The 19234-nt window shown below is 40.2% G+C and overlaps 1 protein-coding gene across 1 annotated transcript in view; it reads left to right on the forward strand.

Moving 5' to 3' along the window:
• Nucleotides 1–19234, forward strand: part of hcn1 (hyperpolarization activated cyclic nucleotide-gated potassium channel 1) — a 72818-nt gene that overhangs the window by 15652 nt on the left and 37932 nt on the right. Inside the window, exon 3 of the mRNA XM_080873846.1 lies at nucleotides 16584–16745. Within this exon, the coding sequence (XP_080729972.1) occupies nucleotides 16584–16745 (162 nt within the window). The remainder of the gene's footprint in view (nucleotides 1–16583; nucleotides 16746–19234) is intronic.

The raw sequence follows: 19234 nt of genomic DNA on the forward strand, positions 1-19234 counted from the left end.
CTGGTACAATGCTTCAAGTGGCAACATCTATGTTAATATTGTACACGGTCCCTTTTCAAATAAAATCAAGAATTTTTTAAAAAGATTTTTAAAAAGAGACTGATATCCTAGAGCCACGTTGTTATGATTCGCCTGGAGAGGGGCAGGTTCTCAAATGCTTCTTTTTTTGCGGGGTATGTTAGCGCATTACACTTTGGAAAACTCCCCATCAGTGAAATGCTTACTGCTTATTGTTGTTATGGGAAATCACAGAGCTGGTCTTGACTGCTGTGTCCCTGGATGTGTGAAACTTGGTAAAAAGTCCTTGTTGCAGCTTTGCTAGTAAAGGTTTAACTGTACGTTCTTGCTCTGCATTAGCCAAGTTTTAACTCTGCTCTGCATGTTTAGTCCCAAGAGTGATTTAAATTGTCATCCACAAACTAAGCACACTGCTTTATCTCAGTCTTCAGTCTATATCTTATTAAAAACTTCTGCATTCTGCATTAAATGAATAACAACCTTCACGGTTAGCAAACCGAGATATCTCATTAAAGTTTGTGCTAATTCAAATACAGTGAAGCTGCATCCGCTTGCACAAACCTGCTTTTATTTAAAATATTACTTCTTACTTTCAAAACTATTAATAAATTAGCGCCAAGTTATCTTAGTGAACTTCTCAAACCACATACTCCTGCTAGAACACTCAGATCTGCCACTCAACTACTTCTGACCCAACCCAGATCTCGACTGAAGTCTCGGGGTGACCGTGCGTTTGCTCTGGCTGCCCCGGTACTGTGGAACACCCTTCCTCTCGACCTCCGCGCATCTGATTCCATTGCACTGTTCAAATCACGATTAAAAACCCACTTATTCAATCTTGCCTTTCCCTCTAGTTAATATTTCTTTTATGATTTTATATCACGCACTTTTATGCTCATTTAAATTCTTGTTTGCTCTGTACCTGTTGCTTTCCTATGTATTAGTGACAGTTATCTGCTTGCATATTTAGTACTTGCTTTGGTCCTATTTCTATTATCCTCCTCATATACTCTATTTTACTTGTTAAGCACCTTGGCATACCCTTGGTTTTTAAGTGTGCTTTATAAATAAAGTTTATTATTATTATTATTATTTTATAATTGATTAAAAAAAGAGCATTTCCCTTTGAAATAACCCAAATAGTAACCCATTCTGTGAGGAGGAGTTATCAAAGAGGGTTTGCTGGCTGAAATGAGAAAACTACACTTATTTTGTTTAATTGCCATTGACCTCATGCAGGCCGGTCAGGGATAACCAAATGGACCAGATGTAGCTCGGGGCCATACAATTCCCAAGTCTGGTTATAATAAAGCTAGCTAAATTAAGTGCTTGAACAAACAATATTGGATACGACTCTAAACCATGTGCATATTTTCGGTCCAGTGTTGATAACCATTTAGCCAGAGAACACTCTTCTCAGTCTTCTATGAATTCTTGCCTACAGTGTTTTCACATGCTTATTTGGACTATCCAAATCAAACCGTGTTCCATAGCATGTGGATGGGTGTCTTGCTATTGAAGGATCCACACATTTTGTTTTTCACTGGCATAAACACACAAGTGAACTCCACCTTGTACTGCAGAGCATGCTAGGTTTCTGGAGGCGAAGCAGACTTGTTTTGTGTTGTGTGTGGGTGTCGTAGGCTGCAGGCTGCAAAAGAGCTCTGTCACGTGTTTTCATGTGTGACAATGTGCCTGTCACACGTTTCATATTTTGTGTGCAGAGGGCCTTCTACTCGCTTAAATGAGAGCTTGAGCCCTTCAGACATTAAACATGTTAAATGATCTTCCCTTGCACAGACAGGGATCTTCTTAGCTTCGTCTCTTTCTTCCCATTTTCTCACACACAAATACACACACAAACAAGCAAGTCAAGTCCCACACAATAGCCTAATGGACTCCTCCAGTCCAATTTTGTCAAGCAAACAAAAATGAAGGACAGTGCTTCTTCCCCCTCCATGCTGTCTGTGTTCTTGTCCTCTCTGTTTTAAGACAAAGCTCTGACGTTGAATGTAATGTGCCTTGAACTGTGTTCTTGCTCAGCTCACAGAGGGAAGCTCGCTCTTGGCCCATAGGGTGGAAAATCCCAGATTGCACCGCTTGAAAGAACGTTTTCCTCCTTGTTCCCTGCAGATTTAACCAATTTCCCCTTTGCCAAGTCTCTCATTACTCCTTCTGTTGTTAGTTGGTCTTGTTAACTGTAGTAGACTGTTTCCAGTAAATTGCTAGACCATATGGTTTAGAGTACAGAGTTAATTGTCAGGCTCAATGATTTGAAAGCAGACAAATGTATAGTGCTCTGCGGCAGAGCTAAGATTCATTGAATCAGTCAGAGGTTTGGTTAGAATACAATATGCTGCAACATACATAACATATATAACATATTTAACAGCATACATATAAAAACAGAGGGATTATGGCAAATATGTGGTTTCAACACATGGGTTCTGTAAATAAAAAATACACAAGGTGTCATTCCTGCATATGGGTGGGTATTGATAAGGTTTTCACGATTCCGATTCCATTTTCGATCCTGCGACAGACTGGCGACCTGTCCAGGGTGTACCCTGCCTCTCGCCCTATGACAGCTGGGATAGGCTCCAGCGCCCCCCGCGACCCTGAAAAGGATAAGCGGAAGCGAATGGATGGGATGGATGGATTCCGATTCCATTTTCGATTCTGTTTAACGATTCGATTCTTTATCGATTCTCTTATCAATTCTTTTTAAAAAAAGAGAACACTAAGGTCGATTAGCTTAGAACTTTGTTTTATATCTTCTCTCCGCAATGCGGTGACGTCATTCAGGGCGACTGGAATCGATAAGGGAATCGTTTGCAAAAATGGCAAACAATTCCAAGGAATTGAAACTGTGGGAACCGGTTCTCAACAAGAACCGGGTTTCGATAGCCATCCCTATTCCTGCAGTATCAAATAATGAGTTTGTGCAGCTCATAAACAGAACAGCAGGAGGGAGAGGGGGCCTAGGAAGCAGTGAAGTTAGATGAGTTGCAAATAGGGCAGAAAACTGAATCAAAATAATGAACCATCACACTGAAAATTTAATTCAGTTTTATTTATAGAGCACCAAATTACAAAACAGTCACCTCGAGGTGCTTTATATTGTAAGGTAAAGAGAAAGACAGAGAAAAACCACAGTTATCGACAACACATTCTGAACAAGTAATTGGCGACATTGGGAAGGAAAAACTCCCTTTTAACAGGAAGAACTCTGGCAGAACCAGATCCAGGGAGGGACACTGTGTGCTGTGCTGTGACCAGTTGGGATTGCAGGAATGGAAACAGGAAAAAAAGACACACTGCACATGTTTTGCTTTCAGGATCTGTAGCATTTTGTAATGTGTAAAACTAATAATGTGCTGCAATTACTGCAATACCACAGATGAATATTAGTTAAAAGGCACAATATGGGCCGTTAATAGCCCCTACAGATATTTGACTGATACTTAACAGCGACGTGTGTTGGTGTCAGTTTTCCAAGTGTTGTAATAAAATCTACTTTTGTGTGAATTGTAATATTATATACTTTCTGTTATGGCTATTTTGTAGCTGAATGACCTTTTTGGTTGTCGCAATTTAAGGAATGCCTGATAGATGCAGGCCCAGACGAGCCTTCTGGAGCATGATGACCTTTGTGTCTTCTGTTTGGTGTCCTTCATTTTGCTCCTCCAGAGGCTCAAGGACAGCCTGTCTGGGTGCTGATAGTGCACAAGCTCGCTTATCTCACTGGGGTATAAGACAAACTGAAAATGGGGATGACCATACGTGTTGAATCTGGAATATCCATAATAAATGTATCTGTATTTCATACTGCACGTCAACATCTCTTAACCAACAACTGCTGGCTGGTTTTACAGGTCGCTTTGTATCGTGGTGTCATTGTAAGCTGTGCACGATGTTCAAAATGTTTTATACTGCTCCGTCGGGAGTACTTCTGCTTATTGCATACTCTGACTCTTTTCATCTCTTACTGTTGCTGCCAGTCCGTCTCTCAGCTCAGCCTTTTATTTGATATAAGATATGAACGGACATGTCTGCACAGTAAAGACGGCAAGACTGAAAGCGACAGGAAACAGAATCACGTGTGTATTATTTTCAAACTACCAGCTGTTTCTGGTTATAATTCATAGTAATTAATACTTCCAATCACCTTAAACACCATACTCTTCTTATAATAGTTACAGCAGCACCAGAGCAGTGAAATAGAGATGCTTTTTATCCCAACAACTGTGGCTTATTTTTATCATAATTTTGTTTTTGAAAACACATCGTATTTCAGTATTTAGCAAAAAAGAAGTCCTGATTTCTGTTACCCCTCTCTAGAGTTCTGAGTAGAAAAAAGCTGTCAGCGAAAGCAGCTTTGATCTTCTGTCCTTTCCCATGGGATATCCCCTCATGGAGACTAGTTTCCCTCTGCAGTGTGCGCACAGTACAGAAAGTTGTCACATGACACATCAAGAATCCTCCAAATGATCTATGCTGGTTGATTGTCTCTGCAGCCTAACGCACTTCATGTGCTGTAAGCCATACTACAGTGTCTCCAGTGTTTCTATAAGGGCAACAAAGTCCATTTTTTCAGGCACAGGTACAAGGGTTCAAGGTTTGTATGTGAACAGTTACGTTTTTCTTGTCACTCATTGTTTTGTTTCATTTTCACTTGCTTTTTTCATATGTTCAGACATAAACACTACTTAAGAACAGAAAAAGATCCTGGTGGCTAGGGCTGGGCGATATGACCCAAAATTCATATCTCGATATTTTTTAGCTGGATGGCGATATAAGATATATATCTCGATTTTTTTTTTTATAAAGCCATAAGTTAAGAACAAAAAGAGAGTTCTTAGTCACACTGTGTCCCAGATGTCACACGGGCACTTTTATTTACATACAGCGTAGATGTACATGAAGAAATTACTTAAAAATAAATTATCAGCATTTATTAAATAATCATGGTCCATAAATAAAAGAAAACAATCTTGTTTTTGTGCATAACAAAAAGCTCACAATTGTGCAGTCAAAATGTAAACTAATAGACGCTGAGCATAATAACAAAGAGACAGATTTCACAGCTGCACCACGTCTCTGAACAGGTGCCATTTGTGGTCCTTATACACACACAGTACGGTAATATTACGTTGAAGCACAGTACGTATCACTCCGCGAGGCTCCTCCCCGGTAGCCGTAATCCTCCGACAATCCATCAAGCAGTGCAGCTCCGTAGCTTAGCAAAGTCATATTAAAACATTTTTTGACAGATTGCTGAGCGCTGTGTACCACATAAAATCGGTTCGCGGTCAGTAAGCACAACCAGAATTCATACATAAGGCGCACTGTCGAGTTTTGAGAAAATGAAAGGATTTTAGGCCGTGCAGCTCCTCCGGGCTGCATGTCGTTAGCGCGGTTAGCTCGTTAGCGTGGTTAGCTCGCTAACACGTTGACGCCGTCCAGCCCCACGCACGGGACGATCCGCGGTAACTCGCTAACGGAGATTTTCCGCTTTCATCTTGTCATTGCCTGCAGGTAAAGCTATGGGGGAGGCGGAGTTGTGTTCAGTGAAGGAGAGGCGAGGCCGAGTAACGTTGCGTAGAGACAAAAGTGGACGAAAGAGAGGCAAACCTGCGGCTCCACAAGTATAATTATAACGTAACATAGACTATATCGATATAAACGATATTGTCACATCTTATATCTCGTATGAAAATATATCGATATTTTAAAAAAACTCGATATATCGCCCAGCCCTACTGGTGGCTGTTGAAAAACACACATGTTAGCTCCATTTTCTTGGTTTGCAATTAATGTATAGGTTTGTATTTTTACTGGAATACTGTAACAGAGGCGCAAGTGATCGGTGTAAGGAATACAGTAGAATACTTTGAGTACTGGTTGGTAGTGTTGTAGCTGTGCATGTAGGAAGTATCTTGGTGACATATCCAGGGTCACAGTGAAAGACGAGATGCCTGGTACGTAATGCTATAGTCACACACTGGAAAACAGTGGTTGGAGACGGTGCTATGACCAAGTGTGACCGCGTGCAATCAACTTGTGCTTCTTGTGGTTGTTTCAAACATGGGGACCAAGAAGTGATCACAAAACGGAAAAGTTATGACAAATCAGACTATAAGGCAAAAAGAAAGTGCAGCTTTATGGTTTCATGGACAAAAGAATTTCTGTGGCTGCAATATGACGAGCTAAATAACCAGGGGTGCACATAAGTGGTCCGCAGGTGCGCATTCGCTGTCAAAATAAAAAACGCGCACAAGATAAGAAGTTAATATTATATAATTATACAATGTTATACTTTAATGTATAATATTGTAAAGGAAACAAAACATCAATCAAAAAATTGCTCTCTTTTTTATTCGGGCTACTTAAATTTATTTTGGGCTACCAAAAACTGAAGAGTCCCTGCCCGAAGGGCTACCAGGGATTTTGAAATTTTGCGAGCCCTGAGATATATATATATTTTTTATTACTTTTTTGTTTCAGCAACATATATACACACATATATATATATATACTAGGGGTGCAACGATACACAAAATTCACGGTTCGGTTCGATACTTTGGTGTCACGGTTCGATATTTTTTCGATACAAAAAAAATGTTCATGCCTTTTTAATTTGTCATTTATTAAAATTATAAATATATATTTTAACTCAAAAGTACAGTTTTTAAATGTAATATTGCTGAAACAACAAAGTAATAAAAAAAATCTATCTGATCGAGAAATCACTCATCTTTGGAAAAGAGAGTTTATTACAGAGAAATGGCTCTTTCCAAAATAAAGCTATACTATACGCTTCTTCTGGGGTATACTCTCAGCAGCATTTTAAACATATCAGGTCCCCATAAGGAGAATCCTGTGCTAACAGCTGTCTAAATGACTCTGGTAAAGTTTGTAGCATGCCTGCTTGTTGTTTTTGTCTGCTTCCACTTGTCTTTGCCCATCGGTGATTTTGGAGTAAATGTGCAGTCATATTCATTGTGTTCCCACTAGTGCTGTCAGCGTTAATCTCGTTGAAATGACGTTAACGCCACAACACGGCAAGTTAACGAGCCCCGTGCATGGGGCTGGACCGCCAACACGTTAACGAGCTAACTGCGCTAACACACTAGTTCCCACCAATGTAATTGAGCATTGCGTGGCACATCCAACATACTGTTTTACTTTAGTCCATGACGCGCTTACCTTCAGGGTCATACGTCACATGAAAACCAAAATAGTTCCAAACGCCAGATCTGAATGAGGGTGGGGGAGGTTCAATTTGCCATGTTGCAAGGAGCTTAGCTTCTGTCTGGCTAGCTTGCCCTGCGCTCAGTGAATCTGCGTTCGACTACTCCGCCTAGGCTGCACTGTCGAGCGCAGATCCACTGAGCGCTCAACACAGACAGCATCGTCAGAAGGAAAGTTGATAAAATAAATTAAAAATTTGTATTGTTCGATACATATACGTACTGAACCGAAAGCACTGTATCGAACGGTTCAATATCAATACGAGTATCGTTGCACCCCTAATATATATATATATATACACACACACACTGATATTGCAAGTGTTGCATCGGCAAGAGGAAGAGTGTCATTAGCTGCAGTTGTTTGGGTTTTTTACGATCCACTCGACTGCAAAAATGTTCATTTTATTTGATGCTCTTTTGAGAATTTTCTCCAGAAACAAAAGTAACAAAAAGAAAAATTCCTGTTCTGTGATCTAAGCCTTCATGACTAAAAATCAAACAAAACCTGAACCATCAAAGGTTCAGCTTGAAAAATAAGTGGTTGATTGACAAAATGGTTTGAGAATATTCGTCCTTATCAACCAACTTATTGAATAATTGACCAATCACTATAAACCTGTTTGTTATTGACTGATTCTGCATGAGGAGCGTAACGATCCCTTGATTGTTTAAAGGCAAGCACCGACACTCATTGCAGACATCCTGTAATGATGCTTTGTGTGCAAATTAATTGATTACTAACTACTGAGGCATTAGGGTTTCACTTCCCAAGAGCTAATGTTGCGGTGGATCAACTTAGCGAAGCACCCTTCATCCATCTGTCATGATGATGTGCTCATGTGCTGAAATCCAGCTGTTTATGTGAATCTAAGCACATACATGGAGGAACCACTATGACGGTAAACAAATCCATGGCTACAGTATGGACAGGACTATATGTAGCATGTCAGCTGTAGTCATGCAGTCAAGAGATATGTGGAACTAGTTAGTATGATGCTGCTCCACTGCTAGTCAGATGAGTAATTATAACATCAGACTGCCCTCAAGGGTGTATGCATTCACTCTTCCATTTCCTGATTTCCTCTTTTATGTTTTTCTCTTCCTAAAACAATCATCCCGAAAAGACACACACTGTTAATGCCATCATATTTTTTTTAACCAAGCTTCAGCTGCAACTTTGATTATGATGATTAAAAAGAAATATATAAAAATCAGTCTAAAATTGCATCACCAGGCAATCTCCACCCCTCCATCCCCAAGTGTATCGGGACGGGTGTGACCTCGATGCACACTGTGATACCGTCCATCTTGCTGATATTTACATGAGCACAGCGGGTCACCCTGTGCAATCCAGTCAAATCCCTCCTGCTCTCACATGAGCACTAATCTTCCCTGACTACCTTCTTAGTACAACCACAACTCAGACTACAGCACTCTCTCTGTCTCTCTTTCACTGCGCTGCTGTGACATTTGCACAAAGGAAAAACTTGCAGTCCTCTTTCTTTCTTTCTTTTTCAGTCTAGCCTTTATTAATACAGATCTACGGAGATGCTCAGATTGTCTTGACTAAATTAGATTTTTTCTTAAAAGTCTGATCTGTCAATTCAGATATTTCTATTTTCACTGCTTTCAGGAACTATATTTGACTGCACAATCATTTTGTAGTTTCTCCTTTAAAAAAAGTTTATTTTTTCTGAAGCAATAAAACAATTTAATAAAATTAAGCCCGCCCACGTTCTTGTATAACAGTGTTAAAAAAACCATAAATGAATCGCAGTAAACCCTACTTTATGCTGTGCACATACATACAGAGGATATGAGGTTTAAATGCTCCTCTACTGAGCTTCTTCTTTCATTGCTGCATTGTGCGCTTTCATTTCTGGAGAGTTGCTCCTTGGGATAATTTGAATGAGAAAAAGTCCTGGTCAATGTCAAAACAGAGTAATACTATGTCAGCATTAGTATTTTCTTCTTTTATTTCTGGCCTGGGATTGTTGTGTGAAAGATGCACGCTTCTCTGTCAGCTCATTGTCCGCTCACAGCTCGTTTTTCTTTTTCTTTTTTCCTTCTTCCCTCCCTCAGCCTTACTTCGTAATGATGATTCCTATAATGATGCAGTGAAACTGTCAACAGACTTGCATAACCGAACAGATGACGTTAAAAATGGGTCATGTGGGAAAACGGTTATTCTTGAGGGCACTAACATGTTTTGGACAATATGTCCACACATGCCTCTTTCACTTCCCAGCAATTTTCTCATTGCACCGAGTGCACTGAGTTATAAATGCACTGGTGCTGCTGTCCGAGCTATAAGTACTGCTTGTGTTTGTGTACATGATTTATTAGACCTGAGCTGATGTTATTTTGTTACCACTGCTCAGGTTACAGGTACAAATCAATAGAACATTCATCCATAAATACATTTACTTGTTGTCCTAATGCACCATACCTGTCCTGCGCAGAGCAGGCTAATATAAGCCCTGCAGGAAATTTCTAGAAGAATGCGCATGCATTAACTGCATACGTGAATCCCTACAGACTCTGGGACTGATGTCTATATAATTACAGTAAAAAAAAGGCTTAGCACACAGAGTGGATCACCAATGCTGTCCACGCAGAGAAGATCATAAATTTGATCCCTGCGGGTCTGTGAGCTTCTGCCCCGGAGGACGCTGCCTCTGCCAATGCATCTGTGAATGGTAGAGCGCAGATTAAGGCAGAACAGAAGTGTTAAGGTTATCACGCTCACACGACCAAAATAGACGCAGAGCGGGTGAGACAGCGGGCAAAGTAGCTCGGCTTGCGGTGAAGTGTGATGTGCTTAGTGGAAGAACAAGAGAATAATGCTGACGGACACAGAAACGCTGGAAAGCAGAGCAGATGATCAGCAGCGTTCCCGTGAGGAAGATCTCCTTGGACTGAAAGATGTGATCGACAAGTTCCGAGGGGAAGAGTTGTCTAGTTAAATGTGTCCACTGATTGGCTGGTAGTTAAGCTGCGAGGTGAGGAAGAGCATCAGGATCTTCTGCGATATCACACATCCAGTTTGAGCCCTTCGCTTTCACACATTCACTGGTGATATTTGAGGCACGTTAGCAGTTGTATTTGATGCTCAGAAATTTGCATCTGCTGAGGTCATGAGGGTACATTCAAGCATTGGTAGATGAAATATGTTGCAGAAATCATATCAGAGTGGGTGCACAGGAATAAAAAGAGAACATTTGTGATTCCAGAAGAGGAAAAAATATCAGTGGCCTGTTCAAATTGGAGACAATTCTGATTCACGGTGTCACTGTTTTAGCTGCAAACGTCTGCGTGTGCAGTTATTACTGCAGTTCTGCTCTAAAATCATACAGTTCAATATGATTCTTGAGACTTGTTTTTATGTGAAACACTTCGGCTTCTCTAAGTGTGTCAGGGCCTGTGTGGGATGAGTCCGTATGGTGAAAATATTTTGTTTTCATAACAACTAAATCGATATCTGGAAGAGTAACTGAGGCTGTGATTTTTTTTTAATAATCTTTTGTCTATTGTCTTTACTGATAGCTTAGAGATGAACTGCATGCATCAGTTGGAAATAACAACTACTTAAACAACCTACCAGGTTATTTGGTGAATTTCTATTTAATGCTACTTTTTACCTTCAACAGTTTATATAAATTTTACTGATAATGCTGCTATTTTTTTAGTTTTAAATGCATGCATGAGAGCCTGCGATGAAGAAGCAATGATGGTTTAGGGGGTCCTTTACTATATTAATAGATCATCGCTTGTTTTCTGCCTGTGTTAAGATCCTATTGATCACTATGTGGCTCTTAATTAAGTCTCTGTCTCCTAATTACTGCTGGGCCTCATTACCTAAATGTTCCTCTGCATTGAGATTCAGAGCTTTTTATGCAGCCTATGTACTTGCACGCATGATTTGGCAAGAACCAAGTTACAAGCACAACATTGCTAGAAAGGCTTTTCCTCTCCTCTTACACAGTATCCCAGTCTGTATGATAAGCAGATCTGCTGACTGATTAGCGTCCCAGCACATACAGTATGTTGCCTGAAGCTCTGAAATAATGCCAGCTCTGTTTATATTTATTTATTGCTGAACTATACTTACACCAATGTGATTACACATTGCACATTTCAGTGATGGGATTTATGATTACTTCCAGCAGGCTGCTTTTCTTTCAGAAAGAGACAGACCGGCATTGAAATGTTTTTTTGCCATAGAAAATATAGAATGTTGCTCATTTAGCCTTACATGCTGTTGCCTTTTTTTAAGTAGACCAAGTACAGCGGGCAAAAGCTTTTTAGCCTTCAGAGGAGGAAAGGCAGTAAAAGAAAACAGGAAACTTGCAAATTCCCAGTGAATTCTCATTACGTCCCGGTATGATTTTTTAGAATCCAAGTTCAACTGTAATTTCGTGATTAAGCAAAACCAAAAGAGAGCCAGCAGGAGATTTACAAGATGATGCTAAGCAGGAGAATTCCAGATTTTCCTGGAAGCAGTTTTGTTATCCTTCAATCTAATAGCCAGTGGTGGATTTAATCTCCTCAAATTAGTCCCATGCTAATCCTCGCTAACCTCAAACAGAGGTCACTCATGTCCAATTTGAAGATGCATAAAGAACAGTTTGTAATTGCGTGTTTCAGGCCCACAGCTTGATGCTTGGTGATGAGTAATTCTCTTGCATGCTCCCTTCTCTGTGCATAGGATTCAAAATGTCTGCCTACAGTGCATACATCCACCAGACAGCTCGCAGTTGTATAAGCAAAAACTCTTCGTGCCATACCTTGTGGGCAACATTGATTTGAATTTTAATCCCTGCAGTATTATGTATCAGCATGCTGCTTTACATAAAAATATACCTGCAAAGTTTCAAAATGTTCTCTGCTCTGTTCTAACAACCCATCAAAAGGATGCGGAAAGACCAAGTGCATGAGCGACCTACTGGCTTGACAGAGCTAGCGTGTGACTTTCTATCACTATCATATCAAATCTTGGCTGTTTTTCTCCAATGTATTACAGGATTATGCTGACCTATGCCCTAATTCCCAGTCAAATTTGAGCTTGATGCATTTAATTCCAAGCCTATATTTTGCCAAAGCCAAACAAGAGCATTGGATATGCTTTTGGCTCTGTGTCAGCTCTACCTTTCCTGTGCACGAGGTTTATGAAAACGTTATAGTTGCTCAAAATGAACTCGGATCTGTCATATGACAGATTTGAGTCTAAATTTGGTTTCAAATGTTTATCTCAGAGCGATTCACTGCCACCGAACTGCAAAAACTGTCTTAAACCACAGAATAAACTTTATATTAATGTTGCTATTGGAGCAACATTTTTCAAACATTTTACATTCAGTTAAATTTTATTTATATAGTGCCAAATCAGAACTTTAGATTGTAAGGTAAAGACCCTACAATAATGGAGGGAAAACATGAACAATCAGAGGACACCTTATGAGCAGCCACTTGGCGGAAGTGGGAAAAAAAACCTCTCTTTTAACAGGAAAAAACCTCTAGCAGGGCAAGACACAAACAAAATAGAAATAAATGGCCAGTACTGAAAACAAACCTACACTATAGGCTTCGAGTCTTTGTGAAAACAGACTTATCTCTTAAATGGCAGACACTGAGCCTTGAGCTAACAATCTGTAACCACTCTGCACTGGCTGATTTATCAAAATTAAGAAGAAATTTAGACTTTTTAAATGCTGGTCTGAAGCATTTTTAAAGAGTTTAGTAAAAGGATCAATTTGCTTCTTGCCACAATGATAAACGATTGCATAGTACATTTTATAACTCGTGCCATACAGTAAAGTCCTCAGCAGTAGTCACTTTTTTATTTATTTGACCAGCTGTTCAGCTGTTGTCAGAACTCTGTTGCTTTTATTTTTAGATCTGGATTGATTTCCCTTACAGTAAACGTTGAACAGAACACAGGCATATATTAATCATTCCTCTCCATCAGCGGGATGCTCAGACACACTGCTGACTGCACGAAACAGAACGTTGCTGATGGGTGATCGAGTAGGTGCATATTAGCAAATTGAAGCGCATGGTTCTTAGTTGTGACACATATCCTGAGCAAGGGGCCGGCTGTGTGCTACATGAAAGCTTTGCAAGTTGTGTGTTTTCTTTGTCTGCTTGAGTCAAACAGATGTAAATTCGGACCTACACTCTCCGCATTCCTTCCTTTGCCCAATTTGATACAATTCATGTTTTCTTAGAAGCCTTACAGTGAGATAAAACAACAGATTACCACAAAAAAAAGAAAGAAAGAGGCTGTCCAACACAGTTAATTCTCAAAAGAGAAGTTGGATGATCGAGTATGTGCAAATGCTTTCTTTTAATTATGAGAAACACTCTGTAAAGGCAATATGGAGACATTGTGTTTGTATTAGCAGAGTGCGCTTCAGTGAACCATCTCACACAGTTCAAATTTATCCTTACTGTCATGATTCGTTGTGTGGCAGGCAGGAGAAGGACCCAAGATGCAGACTCACAGACACGGGGATAAACTTAAAGATCACAGTTTTAATGCTGGCTTAAAGGTGAAACACAAAACAGTACTGAACTAAACTGGAAAAACTAAACATGAGCTGTACCAGGAACCACGGGGAGAATAACACACAACATGAGGGAGAACGCGACGCCGAACAGAGGAAGACGCAGACAGAAATACACAGAGGGTTAACGAGGAAAGTGGGAACACACGGGGAACACAGCTGACACAGATAACCATAACGAGACAGGGCGGGGTGAACATAACACTGACGGGAGACGGGCAGAGTCAAACAGGAAGTACACAGAGGTTCAGACAGGAGGAGAGAGCACGGGGAGAACACAAACATAACAGGCTGGGGAAAACATGGAATAAAACACGAAAGGGGACAAGGGCTCATGAATACATAGAGGGGCACACAGGGGGTGAGAGTCACAAAGGGAAAGCACACAGGGAACAACATAACAGGGCAACTCAGGAAACAGAACCTAAACAGGGAACTAAATACAAAAATACAAGAGAACTAAGAATACTGGGCCAACACGGCCCAGGACCATGACACTTACATATCTGCACATCACAGTGAAGGTTATCCTTTGTAATCTGGTGACCTGACCAGCGATCTACACCTGCAGCCTCTTCTTTAAAACCCTATTTGAAAAAAACAAAACAAAAAAACCCCACTCCTGCCTTGTGGCTACCTCCTGCTGCTTGCAGGCTTTTCAAAGTGATGCCGCTGCAATGCAAACCCAAATAAACTCCACATTGTGTTAATGAGCATCTACATCATTTCCTCTCTAGCCTCTCTGACTCAGCGTGACCCAAAGGTCACAGAGGCTTCCCAGCAAAGTGAGACTGTCCCTGGGAATTTGTGAGACCTCCCTGTAACCCTCACGCGTCATAGAAATGTACCCAAAAAACTTCATCCTTATTTTTCACTCTTTTGCTTATGTATTAACTGAAAAAAGAAAGTGGAGACAGAGTGATCAGCCTTTTCCTATTTCTGCCTATGAGTCATTTGCAATTCAAACAGGGCCCACTACTTCCTGTTTTCTAGTCTTGTTGCAATCCTTCAGGAGCATGCACCTCCAGAAATAGATACCTTTATCACTTCACGGCTACCTTATGCTCTGTCGCTTTCCTTATTATGTCATCAGGCTATATGTAAATATGCATGCGCACATAACAGAGGGAGAGCGAATTCTGCTAAAATAAGAGTACAGATATAGGCAGCAGAAGAGACACTGGGTGCACTGAGACAGCCGTCCTGTAAGCTAGTGGCTAATTTTAGCCTTTCATGGCAGTGCACTATATCTCCCCATGGATGAGTTGAACCATAGAGGGATCTGAGCACCAGCTCAGCCTCTTGTTCTCTCCTCTGTTCTATGTGCGGACACTGTCCTTTATTCAGAAAGGTTACAGGGCAGTCACAATAGACCGGGGTGGAGAGAGGAAGATTAAAAGAGCCTCTAAAACACCTGGGGTTTGGTGGTGGTGGGGGTTTAACAGATGATTTTGCATACAAATGGCAAAACTGGTTCATATCAGCACAGCCTGAAGTCCATGCTCTTGCAGATCTTATTTGGGCTTATTTGGAACTAAATTATATGCAGTAGTAGTAGTGTTTTTGTTAGTGTTTAGGTGCACACAAGGACAGAAAAAGACCATAAATGACCAAGGTTTTAGATATAGAGATAAAGATACTGGTGTGTGTTGTACATATATGTTTACTTACCTGAAAATCCTTGATTTCTTGTATTATATACAAATGTAAACATTTGTCAGTAAAAGGAAACCCCCGAAACAAAAAGTTCATCAGTTCTCATTTAAAAAACAAGCGAAGCGACTATATGTATAATAGGTAGAACAGGTAATGTATGGGGAATGGAAAGACATGAACTTAAAATAGATGGTAATTACCTGAAATGTCTCAATTCAACAAACTGGCGAATGGGGCAGGTTTATTATGCAAAACGAACCAGGGGGCTGGCGGGAGGAGAGATTGAGCTTCGGTGTGAGGAAGATTATGGAATAACTAACCTGGAAATAAGTAATGGGTTTCTGATGCTAATGAGAAACTCTGAATTAAAGCCACAGCCAACCAGGCGTGAGTCAATTCTCTTCGGCCAGATCCGACGTAAATGAAACCGCTTTGCGCCGCAGACATGCTTACTCACCCCGCTGATGACTTTCTATTCTGAAACTTTCGGGCTCTGATTAAACAGCCACACCAGCACCGACACCTTTTCCAGCTCACAGCATTGAAACACACTTACGGGCTAATTATTCCAGAAGTTTGCACTTCCCCTCATCATTCACTTCACTTGCTCTGTGCTACCTACTCTAGCTCTATGTGTCTCCTCTATTGGTCAGGTTATTTTTTTTGGAAAGCAGCCGTGTTCAGTTATGAGCAGCTCAACATCTGTGAGTGCAGAGATACATGCGCACACACGCGTGCAGGCACACACAGACGCTGAGGCACCCAAACACTTTGGAGGACAGACAGGCACACTGTGCCCTCAGCTTCAAAGGTGACTTTGTACTTTTGTGAGCGTTTTAAGTGTTTTTAATCTTTTTTTTTTATCTTTTTGTGTCCCTGAAATACCAGTGCATCCAACGTTTGAGACTCTTACAGATCTAAATCTGGGCCGCTGTGTCTGTGTTGCTTACTGAAGTTTATATTTCTTCATAATGCCGTGCTTGCATTTGGCTTACGAATGTCAGAGTTTGAATAAATGCTTTTGCACAACCAAGCAGATGCTGATGAGGTCTCTATCTCTCCTTTCTTCTGTCTTTCTCTTTGGCAGATTTTCCATATGACCTATGACCTGGCTAGTGCAGTGGTAAGAATATTTAATTTGATAGGTATGATGCTGCTTCTGTGTCACTGGGATGGCTGTCTGCAGTATCTGGTGCCTCTGCTCCAAGACTTCCCCCCTGACTGCTGGGTGTCCCTAAACGGTATGGTTGTAAGTATTACACACTCTTCTCTTTTGTTTGTTATTTTTGGATTTTTACTGTATAAAAGCTGTACAGCAGACTCGCTTTTTAACACCTGCCACATGTCAAGCCTATGGAAACAATCTCATTCCTATACAGCAGTTTTCTAAATCTTATTTTTTAATCAAAACCATAAATGAACAGATGTGATCAGATGTAGCCAGCTAACAATTTAAAAGTGCAGGGGTTTGTTGAAAGGGCCTTTTCTCGTAGCACTGAAATGTGTCCACCTTGTTTTCCCCCGTTAAAATACACTTGCTACATCATGCTAATACCACACCTGTACATGGCCCACAAAAATAGATAGCACTCTGTTTTATTATGTATGTAAACAACATGAGGACAGAGACACAAATATATTTTTGCAGATTTTTGTAGCACAGCTCTAGTTAGTCCTAAAATTACATTAGATTGTAACAGAGAGAGATTATAGAAATAAAGCAAAACATTGTTAAAAAAATGGGCAGCAAAGCGAAACATTAGTCTTTTTTGACAGTGATTTGGCCTCTTTGGTATTTCTTTAAATTACCACCCATAGACTTTATAAACAGTCATGTGAAAAATAAAGTTTTCACAGTCCTGTGAAAACCTCAGCACACCTTTACTGCTTCACTAGGTAAGTAAACTCCACAGGCCTCAGTTAGCATGGTAAAAGTTGCCAGGAGGAAGCTTCTTGTCTCTAAAAAGAACACGGCAGTATGGCTTAGGTTTGCAAAGCTTCATCTTATCAAGACAAGGTGAAAGATGTTTGATAATGCACAGCGCCATATTTGTTGTAAAGCCAAACACAGCACATCAGCTCAAACACCTCATACCAATTGTCAGGCACGGTGCTGAAAGGGTGATGGTTTGGGCTTGTTTTGCAGCTACAGGACCTGGGTATCCTCCAGTCACTGAGTTGACTGTGAAGTCCTTTGTATACCAAAAGTATTCTAGAGTCAGATGTGATGCCATCTGTCCATGCAAAGCACCAACTACAACAGAATGGCTGAAAAAGAAAGGATTCAAGGTATTGCAATAGCTTGAAGTCTAGACTTCAAGCTATTGCAATACCTTGAATAAGGTGTTTTTTTTAAGTCCACCCTTAAAACTCACCTGTTTAAAATTGCTTATGTTTAAACCTCTGCATGCTTTTAACTTTTATCTGTTACTCTTATTATTGTGTATATTGTGTATTTGTTGTACAGTGTCCTTGGGTGCTCTGAAAGGTGCTATTTTTAAATGAAATGTATTATTAGTAGTAGTAGTAGTATTATTAATCGTCAGCTGGTGGTCTTTTCACAATGTCTGGTCATGTTATAGTTCCAAAATAGGTTCAAAGTGAAAGTTGCAGCAGTGGCATCTGTCACCTCAACATCATTGTTAGCCCTCCTAGTAATAGAAAGTTTCTCTTTGAGAATTAATATAACTATTATCCTATCACAATAACACAAAATATCTCATCTTAAGTGTCACTCAAACCCGCTTCCTCTTCCTTTTAAGTCTTTCTTATTAAGACCTATCCTACCCAGCTATTCAGCTTCAGATGAAAAGACGAGAATTTCTGTATTTGTCAGACTAATATCAGAGATAGGACAGGGACACTATATGTCATTGTAAGAGTCCTATGTGTTAAGATTACCATCCCACATATGAAATAGAAATTGGATGTACAAAACAGTAAATAACTAAAAAAGGTTGCTGTTTTTTTTGTTTGTTTGCTTTTTAAATATCCCCAGTAATACTTGTCTCTGTATGTGGAAAATACTTTGTGTTCACTAACACGTGTTAAACATATTAGTTGTCATTGTTAAAAAACAAACGAATAAAAAAAGACACATGTATTTCATTTCTTCTTTGCAACGATCTGATCTGTATTTCTCACAGTCTGGTTATTGCCGTCATACTGCAACCAGTTTAAACCAGGGACAGGGAATACAGCAAGCATGGTTGCTGTATTTGTTTATGTTGCATAAACAAATACATGCAAACCTCAATGAACTGAAACAACGTCATTAAGGAGCATGGGCCAAATATCCTCCACAGCGATGCGAGAGACTAACAAAGCCATACGGAAACAATCACTTCAAGTTATTGCTGCACTTCAAGTGATTTTCGCAGCAATGAAAGCTTTCCTTTTCACGACTGTAAAAATGTAGCATAATGTTACACGTTACTTTGTGTATTACTGTTTTTTGTATTACTGATTGTGACTGTAAATGTAACAGTAGAGTGAGTGGTGATTGTGGAGTGTCTTGCGGCCCTAGGTGAAAATTCACAATATACACGCTGACGTAATCTTTCTAGTTACGTGTATCAGTGTATGAAAAATGTAAGCCAGTATGTCCCCTGTGTACAGTAGAAAGCTGGACAACTGGACAGTGTCAACACAGCTTATGTTTGATTTCTTTGGGGACTGTCCCCTCGTTTGGACTTTTTCTGTATCTTTCATCTTCCCTCTTCTCCTCTTGAGTTGAGG

This window comes from Rhamphochromis sp. 'chilingali' (genome assembly GCF_963969265.1).
Source record: "Rhamphochromis sp. 'chilingali' genome assembly, chromosome: 2".
Lineage (NCBI taxonomy): Eukaryota > Metazoa > Chordata > Actinopteri > Cichliformes > Cichlidae > Rhamphochromis > Rhamphochromis sp. 'chilingali'.